Source organism: Alosa pseudoharengus, unplaced genomic scaffold (genome assembly GCF_046254945.1).
Source record: "Alosa pseudoharengus isolate Yale_2024_CS ecotype anadromous, Long Island Sound unplaced genomic scaffold, YU_APseudo_1.1 YU_APseudo_1.1_scf_6, whole genome shotgun sequence".
NCBI lineage: Eukaryota > Metazoa > Chordata > Actinopteri > Clupeiformes > Clupeidae > Alosa > Alosa pseudoharengus.
Genome location: NW_027468848.1, coordinates 25,785,175 through 25,802,729, shown reverse-complemented (window position 1 = coordinate 25,802,729; position 17,555 = coordinate 25,785,175). Strand labels below are relative to the sequence as shown.

General features: G+C 46.6%; 1 protein-coding gene across 5 annotated transcripts in view; it reads right to left on the bottom strand.

The window, feature by feature from the left end:
* Window positions 1-11,156, bottom strand: part of kat6a (K(lysine) acetyltransferase 6A) — a 28,973-nt gene extending 17,817 nt beyond the window's left edge. For 2 of the 5 annotated variants that reach the window (XM_076270888.1, XM_076270889.1), the window contains exons 1-2: window positions 10,915-11,156; window positions 7,774-9,226 (exon numbers count right to left, since the gene is read on the bottom strand). In XM_076270888.1, coding sequence (XP_076127003.1) covers window positions 7,774-8,475 — 702 coding nt within the window. In that variant the 5' untranslated portion in view covers window positions 8,476-9,226; window positions 10,915-11,156. Of the gene's footprint in view, window positions 1-7,773; window positions 9,227-10,233; window positions 10,537-10,914 lie in introns of those variants that run through there. The other 3 variants (XM_076270885.1, XM_076270887.1, XM_076270886.1) reach the window with 3 other exon arrangements.
* Between the last annotated feature and the right edge of the window lie 6,399 nt (window positions 11,157-17,555).

Here is a 17,555-nt window from a genome sequence, read left to right as displayed (position 1 = left end):
GGTGGGCTGGGTGGGTGGGGTGAGAAAGCAAGCAGCCAAGACAGTGAGTAAGTGCAAGAGTGGGGGAGAGAGAGAGAGAGAGAGAGAGAGAGAGAGAGAGAGAGAGAGAGAGAAGGTCCGGGCAGAGAAGAGAGAAGAGACAGGGGAGAGAAGGTGATTTATTGGGTTCATTTCCCTCTGACTCAGGCTCTCAGCTCAACGCAGGGCCACTGCTCGCCCCAAGGAATCACAGAGGGGGGGGGGGGGGGGGGGGGGGGCAGCAAAAGGGAGAAGAGAAAGAGAGAGAGTAAGAGAGGAGGAAAAATGAAATACGTCTGCACAAAAGCAGCACAGATGCTTCAAACACCTCAACTAGTTACCTATAGCTAGCCTAATCAGGTGTTGGGTCATCAGGCAAACTCCCCATCCCCATCCCACTCACAAAGTCACATCCGTTTCTCTCTTCATTTTATGCTCTCTTTTTGAACTGCCTTTTCAAAAGGGAGAGGGGGGAAAAAAAATTCCTCCACTGCCACACCATCCTGGCTTCAAAAAAGCGACTCACTTCTGTGCAGACATAAACGTCCCTTGGGGCAATTATGGTTTGAGTGACACTGTGCAGATTGCTGGGCGAAAGAGAGACTGTGTGCTTGCAGAAGGGCGGAAGAAAAACAGATACCAAACACACACACAGAGACACACACAACCACCCTCACACACACAAACATTTGCCATTTTCTAAACTTTACTACACTGAAATCTCACTGGCGCTTTTTTATCTTTCGACTTGACTGCCGGTTTGCCGTCTGTTCTTGTAAATACAGATTTGTTTTGTATAATAAGCACCTTCTCTTCTGGCGAGCGGCTCAGAGCTGGATAATTTCCCGAGGGAGCTCAGATATGGATACACAACCACTCTACTCCCACTACTGCCGACTGGTTGGGTGTGACCACAGCATCCTAGTAACTGTGTCTAGAACTGGTAGCAGCGTAAACTGTGGAGTGGCGCCACTGAAACCCTAATCCAGCTGGTTCAACCAGGCACTTAGACCTGTAGATGTGTTATAGCGAGTGATACTCTGGGCACTTATACGAGCTGCCACCAGGCTTGATCTCTCTGGTCGAACCGCTGGAGCACGCCGGGGAGCTCCATTAACTTGCTCAACTCGTACCAGGGCCTCCTCTTACAGAGACAGGCCACAGGGTTAACAGACTCAACGCACACACACGCACGCACACACACACACACTTATGACAGGTCAACCCTAGAAGCAGGAAGTGGACAAATGCATCCGCTAAAGAGGTCTATAAGCTCTTCCATATAGGCTACCTGAATTCTGAGAATTGCAAGATCACTATTTGTCTTCTTGTGATCCTCAACACAAAGTATGACCAGCTCACTGGTAGCAAAGATTAAAGGGGAGGCGGGGGGGCAGGGAGAGGGAAGTGCCTGGAGGAGAGAGGGTGTGCTAATTATGGCCCAGGATAAAAAGAAAATGGGAGAGGCAGAGCCAGAGGAGGAAAAGAGAAAACAGTGCGTGAGAAAGACACTCGCCCTCTCTCTGTCCTTGTCTTCCCTATAGTCAAGGTTCTCATTAACATGTGAAGCCAGTCTCCCTCATCCTCTGACTAAACACAGACAGACAGACAGACAGACACACACACACCTTCAAACTTTGTCTCAGGTTTGTCCCCTTAACCACCAGCCTACTGATTATGGAACAGGATACTGACTTTTCACACACACACACACCGCCTACATCAAATAATGGACAAAAAGCCTTTGCAAAAATTGTGCACTAGTCCTACAAAAGCTCTGACCACATGTGTTTCCCTAATGACCCACAGACAAGCTACACAGTGTTCATGTATGTGGGTAGAACCGACAAGCCCTAGAACTCTTGGATGAAGTGACCTCAAATTCCCCTCCATTTCCCCTTGACATCACACTGATGTTGATTGCTCCCACCTGTACAGAGAGCAAATGGAATGATGCAATGTTATCTTAGAGAAATGCTAAGCTGTTCTCACATCTGAGGCCGACAAACGGTATCTCCATTCATTCACTCATTCATCTGTTGGCACTTCACGGCTGGCTGGGAAGAAGTAGCCTAGCTAGCCTAGAGGAGAGGCAGTGCAGTGCCCACACCACACGGACACATGGAGGATAATCTCTATTGATAAACCGGGCTCAAGCCGTCTGATTATGGATTTACCGCAATCTGCTCAATCCATGATACCCCAACCACAAGACATTAGGCAAGAAGAGGGCATACTACCCAACCATAAATACACACAAGATGGATTTATGCAGGGATGATGCTTGATGTGCGTGTGTGTGTAGGGTGTAGGGTGTCCTGACTGCTGCACTATGGTAACCACTAGAACCACTTAAATGTCCGCCAGCTGGCTTGGGGTCATAGCCATTCTCTATGTTTTGGTTGTCGTCCATTCAGTTTCCATGGTGGACCACAGGATCGAGGAGTGCTCGAACTCTCTGCTGCTCTTGTGAGAGACCCACTCTTATCCCCAGGGTCTTATCAGCACACACACGTGTTATGGAAACATGAGGAGGAGAAATATTTAGTTATGCTTTATTTATGCTTTATTTAGCATTTAGCTGAACAAGGCAAATTTAAACACTACCAAAACCAGTCACGGTGGCCATGGCTTCCTTCCAAAAGAACACACGGCAGCTGACTGCCGTCTTGTCTGATATATTGACATGGCCATGAGAGATGAGTGTTTATTGACCTCTGTGAGTGTGTCTATGTGTGTGATGGCTTGGGGAGGGGGGACCTGAAGGAGGGAATCGCTCATTCCTTTATGTGTGTGTGTGTGTGTGACACAAAGTGCTACTGCTTCACAGGCATCAGCCAGATTGTCTGTGTGTGTGCATGTTTGTGTGTGTGCGTGTGTGTGTGTGTGTGTGTGTGTCCAGGTCCTGAAAATTACATGAGAGGCAGGTAATCAATGCTCAGTGGTCTTCTGCATGCTGGTCGGCTTCCTTCCGCTGTTCTCTTCACCTTGAGCCAAAACAACGGCCGAACCAATAAACAAACCACTGCATGTGCTCCGAGCTCAGCTTTTAAAAAGGCACAGCAGACCGCGGGCAATATCTACAGCTCAACGCTGCTCGTGGCCTTGGTCTCAGTGTCTGCGACAGAGGAGAGAGGATGGTGGCATCACTCTCTACATGACACACGTTCTCGAGTGCCGGTGCCCGAAGCACCAAGGGGGTCAACTGGAGGTTGGGGCGACTGTGGCTTTCACACGTCCTCATGGTGACCGGGCCTGGGTGGCGGCGGCTGTGTTTGGGGGGTGGACACACACACTCACACACACACACAGGTTCAACCCTGCTGCGTAAGTGCATCTAACACACACACACACACACACACACACACACACACACACAAACTCGCTCATACACACACACACAGACAACCCATCCCACCTAATGGCTTTTCAGATTCACACGGCCATCATCAGTGCTTGCTATAGCTCTCAAAAAAATGAGCGTTTGCTATCTATATACCCATGACCCCGATTTGACTCCCACCCCCCCCCCCCCCCATGGCCTGGCAATGACCCCCTATTAGCGGGCGGAATGAGTGAGCGAGTCTGGCCACGGCTGTTTGAATAGAGCGGTGTGTGACACAGTCATTCTGGTGTAGAGTACACAAATCCAACCCCCTCCTCCACCTCTTCCACCCCCTGCAATGGGGTCAGCGCTAGTGCTTAGCCATTTGTTTTGCTTTTTTTTTCCCTACGCCCCATCTCTCTCCCTCTCCATCTTGCTTTCTCTCTCCTTCTCGCTCTCTCCCTTGCCCTCTTACTAAATCACAACCCAGAGAGTGCTAATACTAGCCAGTAATGAGCTCTCCCTCTCGTCTCCCCTCTCGTCTCCCCTCTCCTCTCCTCTCCTCTCCCGTGTCCAAACATGGCACTCATGGCAGGCTGTCGTCGAGAAGCCATGAGTAAACAAAGGTAACTACATCAATGCACTGGGCCTTTCAAAAAAAAAAAGTGGCAAGCCACCTAGTCATTGAGTACTCTGTTATTGGCCACGCGCCGCAGATTAGATCTCGAATGCTGTTGTGCTGTTACCCCCCAACCCCCAACACCTCTTCCTGCGGCTTAACCAAGTGCCCCATTTAGGTGCGAGAGACGGCTTACACCCACGTCTTATCAGAACTCTATTTGAATTGGTGAGGTGGGGTGAAACACATTCATCGCCTGCCAAGTACTCGCTCGGTTCCAAAAAAGCTTATATCCTAAATATCCTAGCTAGTACCTACAGTAAATATGCTCAACTACACACTCAGCGCCATTATACTCATACTGTCCCTTGATGTTTTCACAAATGCAATGGTGTCAGTCAGTGTCTGTGGCACATTCCGTCTCCACATTCCGTCTCCTTCTTGCAGGATCTGAGAGAGTCGTAGAGGTAGCGGTGCTTCCAGGCAGAAGAGAGATAGAAAGGAGTGAAGAGAGCACTACGGTTCATCGCCGATCTGTCACAAAGCTTTTGGGTATGAAAAACCATGACTGACATCTTAATCCTACAGTGAGTGACCATGCAAACCCATAGGCAAAGCAGCTAAGCTACATGCCTATGTGGGTTTAAGAGGCGGGAAATGCATCAACTGACACCAGTGGGTCATAGCAAGTTTACGACAGTTCTCGCATGGCATGTAACAGTGTTTGCCAAGTATCTCTTACTACAGTGGCCAAGCCTTTTGACTAGCTGTCAGACATGGCTGGCATGTGCATGTGCGTACAATATAACTGATACAGATCAAAAGGTGCAATGAATCTTCACCTCTTCTGTGCACATTTTATTGGTGTGTCTGTGTGAGTACTGTGTGTGTGCACCATGGAGGGAGATGGGTGTGTAAGTGTGTTTGCACTGTGTGGATGCCTCGCTGGGATTTCTCACATTAAGTATGCACTCCGAGTATGCATACAGGTGGATGTGTGCCTATCCTGTGAAAGTGTGTCCTTCTCCTGCGTGTACGTGTGTGTGTGTGTGGTGAGCATGCATGAGTGTGCTGTAAGCGTGCATGGGTGTGTGTGAGTGTTTGCACTGTGCACGCATGTGGGTGTGTGCTGTGCCTCTGGGGAGTGGACACAGGCCTGGCTGGCTGTTGTCTATCGAGTTACAGCAGTGGGTGTGTTCCCTGGCTCCTGTCGCCTGTGTGTCTGCCTCTTGTTTCATGCTGAGCAGCCAGCTGAGAGAGGGGAAAAGAGAGAGGGAAAGAGAGAGACAGAGAGAGAGAGAGGGACACACAAAGCATGTGTCTGCCTAGCTTCTTCCTTTGCCACTAGCAGCAGCGACGCTGCCGCCGCCTCTTCTGGTTTCCCGGCCTGCCTCTCTCCCTCTCCTTCCCTCTCTCTCTCTCTCCCTCCCGCTCTTTTCCACTCGTTCCTACTCTCCTCCCTCACAGTGCTCCCTCCTTCTTACCCTCCCTCTCTGCTTCATGCTGGCGCTCGCTCTCTCTGGTTGCTTCCCTCTCTCTTTCTCTCCCTCCCTCTTTCGCTCGTCTCCTGACAACTCCTGACAGGGAGCAGCCCTGCAGCTGGTCGCCAGCCTCGGCAGGATGCAGAACCCACGATACCCCTCCCCTCCACAACCTCATTCCCTCTTCCCTGACCTTCCTTCTCTTCTCCTCCCCTTCTCTTCAACCTCCCCCAGTGCACTTCTCCTTTCCTCTCCACTGGTTCTGTTCACTCTTCTTCTCTCTGATCCTTTCATCTCTTCTCCATGGCTCTTCTCCTACCCTCTCTCTCACCTTCCTGCAGGCTACAGATCAGCTCTGGTAGTTGTGCACAGCTCCTGATTGAGATGGTAGAGCAGACACCTTTCCGCCACTCAGCAGCCTGCATCCATCTCCATCCTCTCCAGATGCCGGGCCGGAAGGCCTTGATATGTTCTCGCTATTGCTACCTGCCTGATCTTCTCTCAAACAGCTGCAGCAGCGGTGGCGGGTGGACGGCCAATGGCTGCTCTTCACCCAACCCATTGGGAGGGAGCTACTGCATCCTGGGAGATTAACTCTTGCCCGGCCTCCGCCTACTGTGTGTGTAAATTTGACCTTGTCCCGCCAGCGTGTAATCTTCACGCAATCCTTTCACATGCAGGTTGACGTCTGCACCGCGCCACAGCAGGATTAGAAGGCACGACGGACACGCTCACCAAGGGGTGACTGCGGTAACCAAACTTCAAAACAAATCAGGGATTTGAAGCCATGCCTGTTTGAAATATTTACTGTTCCAGTGAGGACAGTTATGCATAGGCTAGCCTATGCAGGGTGTGTGCCAGGAGTCCATCATAGAGAAAACATTTTGGATTTACAGCCATGTATGCACTTTCAATCCCATTAAAAAAATGCACAGCTACAGCAACCCTATACTACAAACTACTAAAGACATCGCTTTAAGCCAATCTTCAAGCATCAGCAAATCACGAGACAAGATCATTTCAGCGGCAAAGCCACAAGGCAAGAACCAGTTCCTCTTGTAGGCTTTTGACACTAAACAATGAAGTCCTGCAGTGGGCCAGCATTCATTACAGTAAACATGGAAGTATCCATGCTGCCCCACCAACAGCAGTCACATTCAAAACATCAACTTCATTCCCCACCATGTGCTTTGGGCTGAAGAATCAGTAATCACTCTAGATGGAGTCTTTAGTGTTACCACTTTAAATAATTTGGGGCTATTTTATATCATTAAATCTTCATGTCTTGGGGTGAGGGTCATCATACCAACTATGTGCGCAATAACCACACAAACAACTACTAACTAAACAAACAAGAGGCTCTGACTCAGACGTTGCACACGATCAAGTCCAGACGTGCAAATGCTGCCACCTGCGCCAAATAGCAGGACTAACTGCTGGTCTGCTGGCAAGCACTCTGGTCTGAAGTGCAAACACGATAGTTAGGAATCAAAAGGTATGATGAGTAGAGCTGCAGTGAAACAGAAACTAAGCAAGTGAGATGAGTGTCTAACCTTCTGCTTCCCAATAGGTTAACAACCCTACCTTAGCCATAAAGTAGCAAAAACCGGGCGTGTTTACATTGGGTTACTTCCTTATTTCACCAAGTTGGAGTGGTAAATACCACACAAGCTGGTAAACAGAAAGTGGAAAGCCCACTTATGCCAGTCAGAGTGCAGGAACCAGCTGCAGCGTTTGGTCCCAAAGTAAATCGGGCAGAAGCTAAACTGACCAAGTTTTGGAGCCGTTTCTATTTTCGCGCACACCCGGGAAGTGTACTAAATGTGTGAACATAACAGCACAGATAAACATTTTAATCAGAACAGGTGGTATATGGTTCTTGATCCTGTAACGTTGGAGACATCCACAACTAATTAATATCTTTTAAATAATTACCTTAGGGGAGGAACGCTCAAATGCACCTTGTTTTTTGAATGAATGTTCTGTTTGCATTGTGTTTGTCTGACTTGTATGATATGTCTGTGCAGTAATCAAATAAAGGTATGCATTGCAAAAGTGCATTATAGCCTACAACTAAATAGACATGAGCAGCAGTGCATAAGTGCATAGATATCAGCATTAGGTTGTCAGCTTGACAATATTATTACTCACGAGGTGCATCTCCCAAAAGCGTTGTTTTGCAACAACAATGGTAAGGGAGAGTGCATAACATTTAACTGCAGTCATTACACAAAAATTATTTCAAGATCTGTCTACCTCGTGGACTCCCAATCTATTTCCATATAAAATCAAAACAAACATTAGAGATGGCCGTTTCCTGGGGCTCTTACCTTATCCTTCTCGTGTTGGAGCAGGCGGACGGGCGGCAGTGTGTCGATCGAGACACAACCCGTGCCGTCGTTCTGGTGCGATGACGAGCTGCGGTTGGCGAGCCGGAAGAGCGGGCCCTGCTTGAGCACGCGTCCGTGCGCCACGGCCCGCTTGAGTGCCACCCGCAGCTGCTGGTGGAATAGCCCTGGCGCCAGGGCGCTGCTGCCCGACAGGTAGGCCGCCACGTCGGCCTGGCACTTGAGGAAGCGCTCGATGCTCTTGATCGTGGAGCCGCCGGGCTCGTGCAGGCCGTCCAGTGCGCGCTTGATCAGTTTATTCCAGTCCAGCCCGGGCTTCTTGTGGGACCCAGAACTACTGCTGCCGCCTCCTCCTCCTCCTCCTCCTCCACCACCTCCACCACCTCCTCCTCCTCCTCCTCCTCCACCCCCTGATCCTCCACCGCCCCGGGGCTTGGGCAGGGCCAGTCGGCCCGGGTTGTCTGGGTCCTTGTAAGAGTTGAGCCCCTTGTTGGACACCTTGAGGATGGAGCCGTCCTTGACGCTGAGCTCCAGCTGCTCCAGGACCGTCTTGCGGTCGAGGCCATGCGACATGGACACGGCATTGCAGATGCGCTCCTCGGACGGCCGCTGCTTCTGCTTCTTCACCTTCTTGATGGCCTCAAGGATCCAGGAGGTGTACAGTGGGTTGGCCAGCTTCACCATGGCTGCGGTCGTCTGCGGGCCTGCCTGTGGCTGGACCCCCCAACCCACACGGCTGCACAGGTATAGAGAGCTGGGCCTGGGCCCCCTCGCGCCTCAAGCCTCCCCACTCCCCGGCAAGAAGGCTATCCTTTATCCCGCGGCCGAACAGAGAATTCTTCAGAGTCTGTGCACAAGCAGGCAGACAGGGAGCAGCTCACCATAGCATAGGCTACCCTGGACCGACCCCCCCACCCCCGAAAAACAAAGCCCCCCGTCCCGACCTGGCCCTCTCCCTTCTCCCGGCGATGGCGGGTGGGCAGAGCTCAGGGCGGATGTGGAGGCAGCTGGCAGAGCAGGTCAGTGAGCCGTTCCCTCCCGCCAAGCTCAATCACACCCAGAGCAGTAGAGACACACCCACGCCAGTCCCCGGGGCACACTTGAGGCTTACGTCGCCTCCTTATCACTGAGGTTGCCCCTCAGCGGGGTCCGTCTGCCGGACCATCGTCCTCGAAAAAGATCAACAGTGGTGTCAGGAACGGGTCAGACGCCTTCTCTTCAGCAACTAAACCTTGATAGCCAAAGATGTAGATTTCGGTGGGCAGTAACTCTGCGGTATTCCTTTCTGCTGCCACCTCCCCCTTTTGATTGCCCCAATTCTGGTCCTTCTCCTTCCTGGTTGTGTCGTGGCAGGATCAAAGCAGTAGATCTCATCTGTGGGAGCAGCACTGACTGACTGTCGTCATACCAATCACACCTCAGCAGCCAATGTAACCTGCAGGTCAAAAAGGCATAGGAGAAACCAGAGGTCAGAGGTGAAGAGGAGACTAGTTAAGATACTTTACTGGTTTATTTTGCCTCTAAGGCTCTACTGACTGGTAAGGACATGTTCTGAAACTCACAAATGAATATGAACCTGCCTGTAAAACTAAATAACCACCACATGAAACATGGAGTACCTGTATCACAATTACAGATGCTCACGAAAAAAAAACAAGTATACGCTTGGAGAGTTACACTGATGCTTTGCAAGGATGCACGAAAGTTTTGCTGTTAAGGCACACATGTAATTATGGGATAACCCCTCCCTTCAAGATGTTGTGGTTGTGCATCCCACACCAAACATACTGCTGAAGGGCCAAGGAGCAGCAGTGGCTAAGCAATTCCGCCATACAAAGCCCCAGCTACTACACAAAACACTCCAACTTTGTGACCTTGAGTAAACAAAAAGCACTTCTACACTTATTGGACTATTTCACAGACATTACTCAGATATAATGTTAAACTCAATGGGCTTACCTACACCTGTAAGTTCACTACACCCAAGGTAACGTTACAATAACTAGGTCAAAAGGAAGTGAATTTTCTTGACAGAAATCACGTCTTATACCATACATGGCAGATATTACTCTAGATATGAGCATCATGCACGTGAGGTTTAAATCTCTTGCTGTCCGTTAAAACCGTTTCAAACTCTTAACAACTTCGTATTATGAAAGCAGAGACTTTTGGTGACAGTTACGTTAGCCCAATTATAAGTTGAACAGTTCAGCTTGTGTATTGTCAGTTTAGCCCATCTTAAACTAAAGACATACCATTAACATACTGCATAGTAGCTAAGTTTGAGTGGCTAACTAGCTAACGTTAGTGTTTATAAACTGCAAAGCTCAAAGACAGGGCCACCCTAAAGGATTTAACAAACACTTATTTACATACTACGACTGCCACTCAGAGCGACTCTGTTTACATTGGTCGTGTTAGCTTGTAGCAAACTCAACTTACGACAGATCTTCCCGCGAATTGATGTTGTTATTAGCGCCAGAATGGTCCAAAATAGCAACAACGTGTGATCTTGGACTGGGTAAATAGCCCACAGATACGATCAACAATGACGTGATTCCTCGAACGGCCGCGGTTTCAAACAATAACAGCAACAAGCACCTGGAGTTTTACATTTCTAATGGCTGGAGTGAAACCCTGCTGAGAAACCGCGGCCTACAAAGACACAATGCAAGTTAGCGTACTAGTCGCCACCATGGCTAGCTAGTCAGGGCGAAAAATAAAGATTCCTGGTGGAGCGTTGCTACTTAGCGCTACATTTGACATGGCCGCACGGCCTGCTTTAGCCTCGGCCAAGAGTGAAAATCCTCCCCCCGCAAGATGCGTCCTTACACAAGGCACTCAGCTCCCCCTTTTCCCCACTTCCTTCCTCACTATCACCCACCCTCCCACGTAGTGCCTGCGGTGCGGCGAAGACAAGGCCGTTGAAGAGAGGTAGGCCTCGGCTCACTCCCCCCCTCCTACCAACCCCCTCGCCCCCCTCCCCTCGCGGTCTTCATCTCTCCGTACCCCTTTCCCTCTACCTCTCGCGGTTCCCAGAAAGGCAGGACGGGTCCAGTTCGCCTTTCAAAGAAAAAAGACCAAGAACCTTCGCATATCCACACCTGATTAGCTGCTACTCACCGGAATTTCTTGTCGAGTTGCCGGGCAGAATGCGCCAGAAATCATTCGAAACATAGACAACAACAAGCCCAAAAATGCAGCCAGAGACCAATGGCTCCGGAGCTGACGCCATCTTTGAGTGAAACAGGAGCTTGGCTGGTGGGGGAGGGGGGACACAGCAAGAGCAAGGGACCGTCTGCATCTTGCAAACTCGAGTCTGGGAGAACGGGAAGAGGGTTGCTACGGAGGGAGACAGGGAACGTCTCTGTTGTAGATGTGAAGGGTGAATATCTGTTGTTCATGTGAAATGGAAGAAAGGGACAGATGGTGAAGAGGAGAAAAGGGTAGGTGCGATCGTGTGTGAGCTCACATCAAATTTAAGGGACCGTCTGGATTTTTATTTTTCGTTTTTGTCACTGCTGGATCGTGGGCACAAGACAAAATCAAAGCAACTGACTGTGGTTTTAATGTTGGATGGTATTTAACAACTGAAGGGAAATACCACCCCACCCCCTTTCACCGCTCGCTTGATTCTGCGTTGAAATTTAGTTGTCCTCCTGGTTTACAGTTCCTGCCGCTGAGAAAGAGCCAATGGCACATCCCCATTTTCTAGTGAAGAAAAACATTGCACAGTTGCCAGAGAAAGTGTTCATAGCAAAGCGTATGTTTATGTTTGGCGCCGGTATAGGCTACAGCCAAACGAGGTGTGTTTCCTACATAAACATTATGGCCCGTACAAACGTAGATTGTAAAAAGACAGAAACACGGGCTTGTGCAGACATAGTTGGATGACAGGTGATTCACCTTTCCCGCCAGTATTCTTCATTTCGGATATAGGCTATAAAGCTGTTTTCAATTAACCATCTGTCTGAAAAACAGGCTAGGCCTACGTTAGGAAACATTAAGTTCACTCTTCCACGAGTTGCCGCTTATAAAATAATGAAGATTAGCCAATAAACAATTTGTGTAGCCTAAGGTCGTCTATTTGCATTATGGTCGGAATGAATGATAGGCCTATCCTATTGTTCCAACAGTCTTTAGATTGTAATTCGGTAGCCTGTTTCAAAGACATTGTAAAGGTTATTCTGATAGCCTAATAATAATTATATTAATAATCTGATAGCCTAATAATAATTAGACTATAGCCTAAATGAGCCTTTTACAAAATGAAAATAAATATCCTATCTTTTGGTAATAAAAACATGCTTATTCAATTTTCACAAGAGCAATTTTGCAATAGCCTACTCATAGACCCAGGCTAATACATTAAATCATTTTTCTTTTCAGAAAAACTGGTGGGCATACAAAATGTGCATGTACTTTAACCTGAGGTTCAGCGTCATTATGTCAGATATTCAGACTTAATTGGATGCTAAGTAGGCCTATAACCCAACCCAAGTGTTTTTATATGTATGTATGTATGTATGTATGTAACATTGGGATTTTTTAAAATGAAATAAGAATTGCATCCATTTGTGTTTAGCATGTGTGACAAGTTCCACAATGTCTGATCTGATGAATTACACAGTAATGACACAATCAGGCCTATTGGTTATAGGCCTTATAGGTCTAGTATTTAATGACCATGTTTTAATGACCTAGTATCTGTGTTTTAATGATCTTCTTTTGTTTAGGTACACTAATCTGCTAATAAAATAAACCAGGTTCTAAAAACAAACCTGACTGATGCAATTACCTCCTCTGTCACCACCAAATGAGAAATCTGTCTAAGAAGTTGCCAGTTTTGAACAGAGGAGCATCTTTCCCACATGTGTGCTATGAACAACAAGGGTCAACCATCTAATGTTGTTTCTCACACATAGATTCTCCTACCCCAAAGCCTACAATTATCTTGTGTTATTCCTACCTATTTCTCTTTGATAAATCAAATTGAAAATTGGATAAAAAATAGTGTGATACACATTTTTTAAACTATTTGTCAGATTTTGTTATGTGAAAAGAAATTAATACCATTCTGTATTTTGCATTTTCCAACATTTTGACCCTGTCAAGAGCTTCATTCAGTCGATAAGCCGATTGTAGACAGACACGCATGTTCATTGGCATCACAAGTATAAGTATAGTATAAGTATCTATACTTTTTTGATCCCGTGAGGAAAATTTGGTATCTGCATTTAACCCAATCAGTGAATTAGTGAAACACACTCAGCACACAGTGAACACAGTGAGGTGAAGCACACACTAATCCCGGCGCAGTGAGCTGCCTGCTTCAACGGCGGCGCTCGGGGAGCAGTGAGGGGTTGGGTGCCTTGCTCAAGGGCACTTCAGCCGCGGCCCACTGGTCAGGGCTCGAACCGGCAACCCTCCGGTTACAAGTCCAGAGTGCAGGTTTTTGCATTTTAGGTATACTAATTTAGTCTTAATAACTTCTACATTTTTGCTCCATGCAGTCACTCTGATGTTTCCAATGACCTCTCAAACTGTGTTCTCTATTGCAGATGTGAACATTCTGGGAACATGTTTTTTGTGACAGCTGGCATAACAGGGGAAAAGCTAATTGATGTAATGGCTTTCCCTGATGACCTCATGATAGCTCCCTGATGGGAATTGGGTAAACTCCCAATTCCCATTTATCTGCTTATCCTTTTATTGGTTGGTTAGTGGAGGTTATTTATGGATCAGTTGCTCTTTACATCTAAATGTAAAGAATGTACACAATGCATGCCTTGAGAAATCTTAGAAGGGAAGGCAAAGGTTTCTCAGAATTGTATACAGTTTAATTACATTTCAGCAAACATTCCTTTTATGTACTTAGTTACACACTGTGATAACAGACATAATAAATCAGTTATATTAACAGTGCACTTTTATGTGATCAGAAGTGATGTATTAATTTCACGGAATGTCCGTTTCCACAAATCAAAATGTGTTTCTTTGGTGAAATTGCAACAAGACACCTGTCCAGTTTCAGATAAAACTGCCCAGATGTTTCATTGACTACTTATGAACATGAAAGAGGCTCTTTGGACTCATTATTGTTCACCTCAGGGTGTTAACAAGGGTCTGTTGTTAGCCAGGCCACTGACAGGTATTGTGTCCCAAAGACAAAAGAGAGGACGGTTTGAAATTGTAATCCTTTGACCATGTTGTGCACAACAACCAGGTAAGGTGTGTCTCCTGCATGACGTTACCCAAAGCATCTGTTGTTTTTCTGTCCACATCCATGTGCAGCATGTGAATAGCCTATTGCAGTTATGATGAAATCTACACCACACACTGATGTTCGCAGTCAATGATACTATTAATATTGTACATAACTTCCTATTGCTGTGACCGCATAAATGCTTGCACACAGTGCAAGAAATACAAGGTCATTGTCAATAGCAAATAGCAAACATCCTGGTGTAATTTGTCAGTACAACACATGTTCAAAATCTTAAATTAAACTATGATTAATAAGTGAAAACATCCTTAAAGTAAATGATGAAAAGGTATTCAAGCATCGCATTTCATAACAGAGAGATGATTGGTTGCTTGCTTTCTGTTTCTATAGAACCGGTCACTATAAGGCATTTTGACATGAATAAATTAATTGTGTCTTCTGTAAGTATGACATCTGTTGTATCACACAGTTGTCACGCACAGCTTTTACGCCTGCATCCACAGCTCCTGTGTATACTCTGCCTTATTAAAGAATTGTGACACCTCATGGTGTCTCTGTGTTTCCAGGCAGAGTACATGCTGACTCGCTAGAATATAATCAGCATAACATCACAATACAACACACCTACAATCACAAAGAGAGAGGCACAAAGTATTGCATTTAGACACATTTTAAAAATTGCATTTTTCTAACAATGTTGAGGTTTAGATCATGTTTAGGTATATGATTGTTTTACAGTTTATGCAAGCACTGAGTTTGCAAGTTACTTTCTCCCTTAACAGTATGTAAGCAAATGAGAAACAACCCACTACAAGCCAAAATAAAGTCTGAAGATTGATCGAAAGGATTGAGCAATTCTGTGAGAAGTGTATGTCTATTGCACTGCTGGATTGGTGGGGCCTGGAAGTACCCTTGTAACCCCAAATTGTATCTTTACTAGAGTATGACATGGATATTGATTCTGTGAGGCTAACAGCTAAACTGTTCTTTGGCTTTGTGTCCTGCTGCATCTGGGAGTTTGTCCAAGAACTGAATCCATTTGGAGAAAAAATGTTGTTGCAAATATTTGCTAACATAGTTGACAGCTCAGAGATAGGATCAGTAAAAGGTTCAATAGAAGTGACTTTATACTTTTTCAAATCATAGTGAAATTGACAAAAAACATCAAACCAAATTGGACTATTTATTTGTGGTTTCAGAGGTTTCATTATAGAACAAATGATCAAGTCAAAAAGCATTACATTATGTCAGGGTCATGCTAAAAAGTTTGAAATGTTTGCCATGACAGACACATTTGTTTACCTTCTGGTTTTCTTTAGAAATATGTTGATTAGTTGTGGTGATCATGGAGTATTTGAACATATCATATCATGTTTAAAAGTGCTAACTTAATTCACCTCAGCCCTAATAATCCCAATGTTTTTGACAGTTTTGTTTTGGTCTTGAATGCCAACCTCCCACCTGCTCCTTCTATGGACAGTGGACAATCTGATTAGCTTCTAATTCTTTCACCTAAACGACTGTGATCAGCCTGTAGTAATGTTGCCAAGTTTGTTGTTTTAGGGGGCAGGATAGCTGTCGAACCCACAACAGATAGCCAGCACCAGCAGCAGCCAGCCCACGGCTGCTTTTGTCCGTGTGAACCAGCGAGCTTCCTGCTGTGGCTGGCCCATTGCCAAGTCCCAAACCCCAGCCCCTCAGCCCACACCCCTCCCATCCTGAAATGGGCTGAAACACACAACGGAAATTTCCAGGCTTCTCTCCGGCCCAGCGCATGCCCCCACCCAGGCAGACCCCGCAACCCTGCTCCCTCCCCTCTCCTCCCCGACTCAGTGGGGATGGGGAGCAGCTGGAGGGTGAAGAAGAGCCTGGTGGAGAGTCCAACCCAGAACCCATCTGGGCCTGGGTCAGGCCCGACAGCCATCCCTCTCTTCACTCACACACACACACACACACATACACACACACACACACATTTGCACACGCACACTCTCACACATATACACACAAACACACTCACACACACACACACTCACACACACACACACACACACACACACACTTACAGGCACACACACCTGATGTGTTGAATAATTGTTTGCCATCCAAACCCCACTGGAAGAGAGGACGTCCTTCAGGCACTTGCTTAAAACCTTCTTCAGTGTAGAGCCTTTCTTCTTAGCCCAGGAGTGCTCTCAAATGCACTTTTGTGTCAAACAAGCTTGCCATTCAGAGGGGTAGAAGAGTGAATACTGATTTTAAGAAATGCATTGTCTTGGATTATCATGGACTTGTATTCACTCATAGAGTATTTAGAACTGACAAGTCACCTACAGAAGGCAGAAAGGCAAGTTTAAACAATGCGGCAGTAATGCCCTATTTAATTTAATAGCTTTGACAGAAAATGATAAAAATGGTCTCCGCTTATATTATGTAATGAACACTAGATCTTAAAAATGTAATTTGTGCTTAATTTATTGAACAAATTAAGCATGCAATACTGTACTCATTATGTCTGCATAAAAAATAGTCAGAGTTAAAGTGGCATCTTTGTGACATTTTTCATTTGTTCCAAGAAAGTCTGACATCTAGTCTAAGGCTTATTACAAGTTGAATCATTTGCAACAAAACTCATTGGATAAATCATGTCCAAGTGGTAGTACACAAGTCGTTGTGCCTATACGACTCTGAGTAGCTTTCCCCAGTCTGATGTTTACATAGCAGGACGCACTTCAGACAACAATACAACCTCCGAGGCTCTTGCACATTCCTCCAGGGCTAATGGCGGGGTTTTATCCTGTGGAACTCAGCAGTCATTGTCTGCTCGTCTCCCGCTCTGTGTCACTGGGTGATAGACTCCCCCCCCCCCCCACTCTCTGCTTACTCTCTCTAGCTTGCTGCACACCCCCCTCACAGAGGCCTCTCAAGGAGGTGCCCTGATTTGCCAAGGCTCCTGTGTGCGTGTGTGTGTGTGTATGTATGTCTGCACTCTCCAGCCTCTCAATGGAGATTGATAACTATTAGGGCCAGAGGGATCACATGGCATGCTTACTCTTTCCTCGGCAGCCTGTTTGGAATCTCCACACAGTTAGGGCCTACTCAACTATCACTTGGGGTCTTTAAACAGTGAACTTGAATTACATTTTAAATTAAATGTCATTTTCTTCATCATACGTCATATGTCTTTTTTTATTGCATTCAGATAACAGTAATCAACCAGCTGCATTATCCACAATTAGTGTTGGGAGAGCAATCTGCAGACCAAAGCTTAAATAAAAAAAAAAAAACTAAAAAAAAAAAACTTGTACATTGTCTCCCCCCTGTGCCAGCAGGAGGTAATAAGGGTTGGTTGAGTGTCAGTAAATGATGGCGACTCTGGCGAAAATGAATTTAGTTCCTAATTGATCGTGCTTAAGGAGGGTAATTCATGCCTGTATGGTCACTACCGACGTGGCTTAGCACTGTTTGGAGATGGAAATGGTCGTCACGTTTTTATCTAAAACCAGCAAGCGAAGCTGTGTCATCTTATTATCATTGA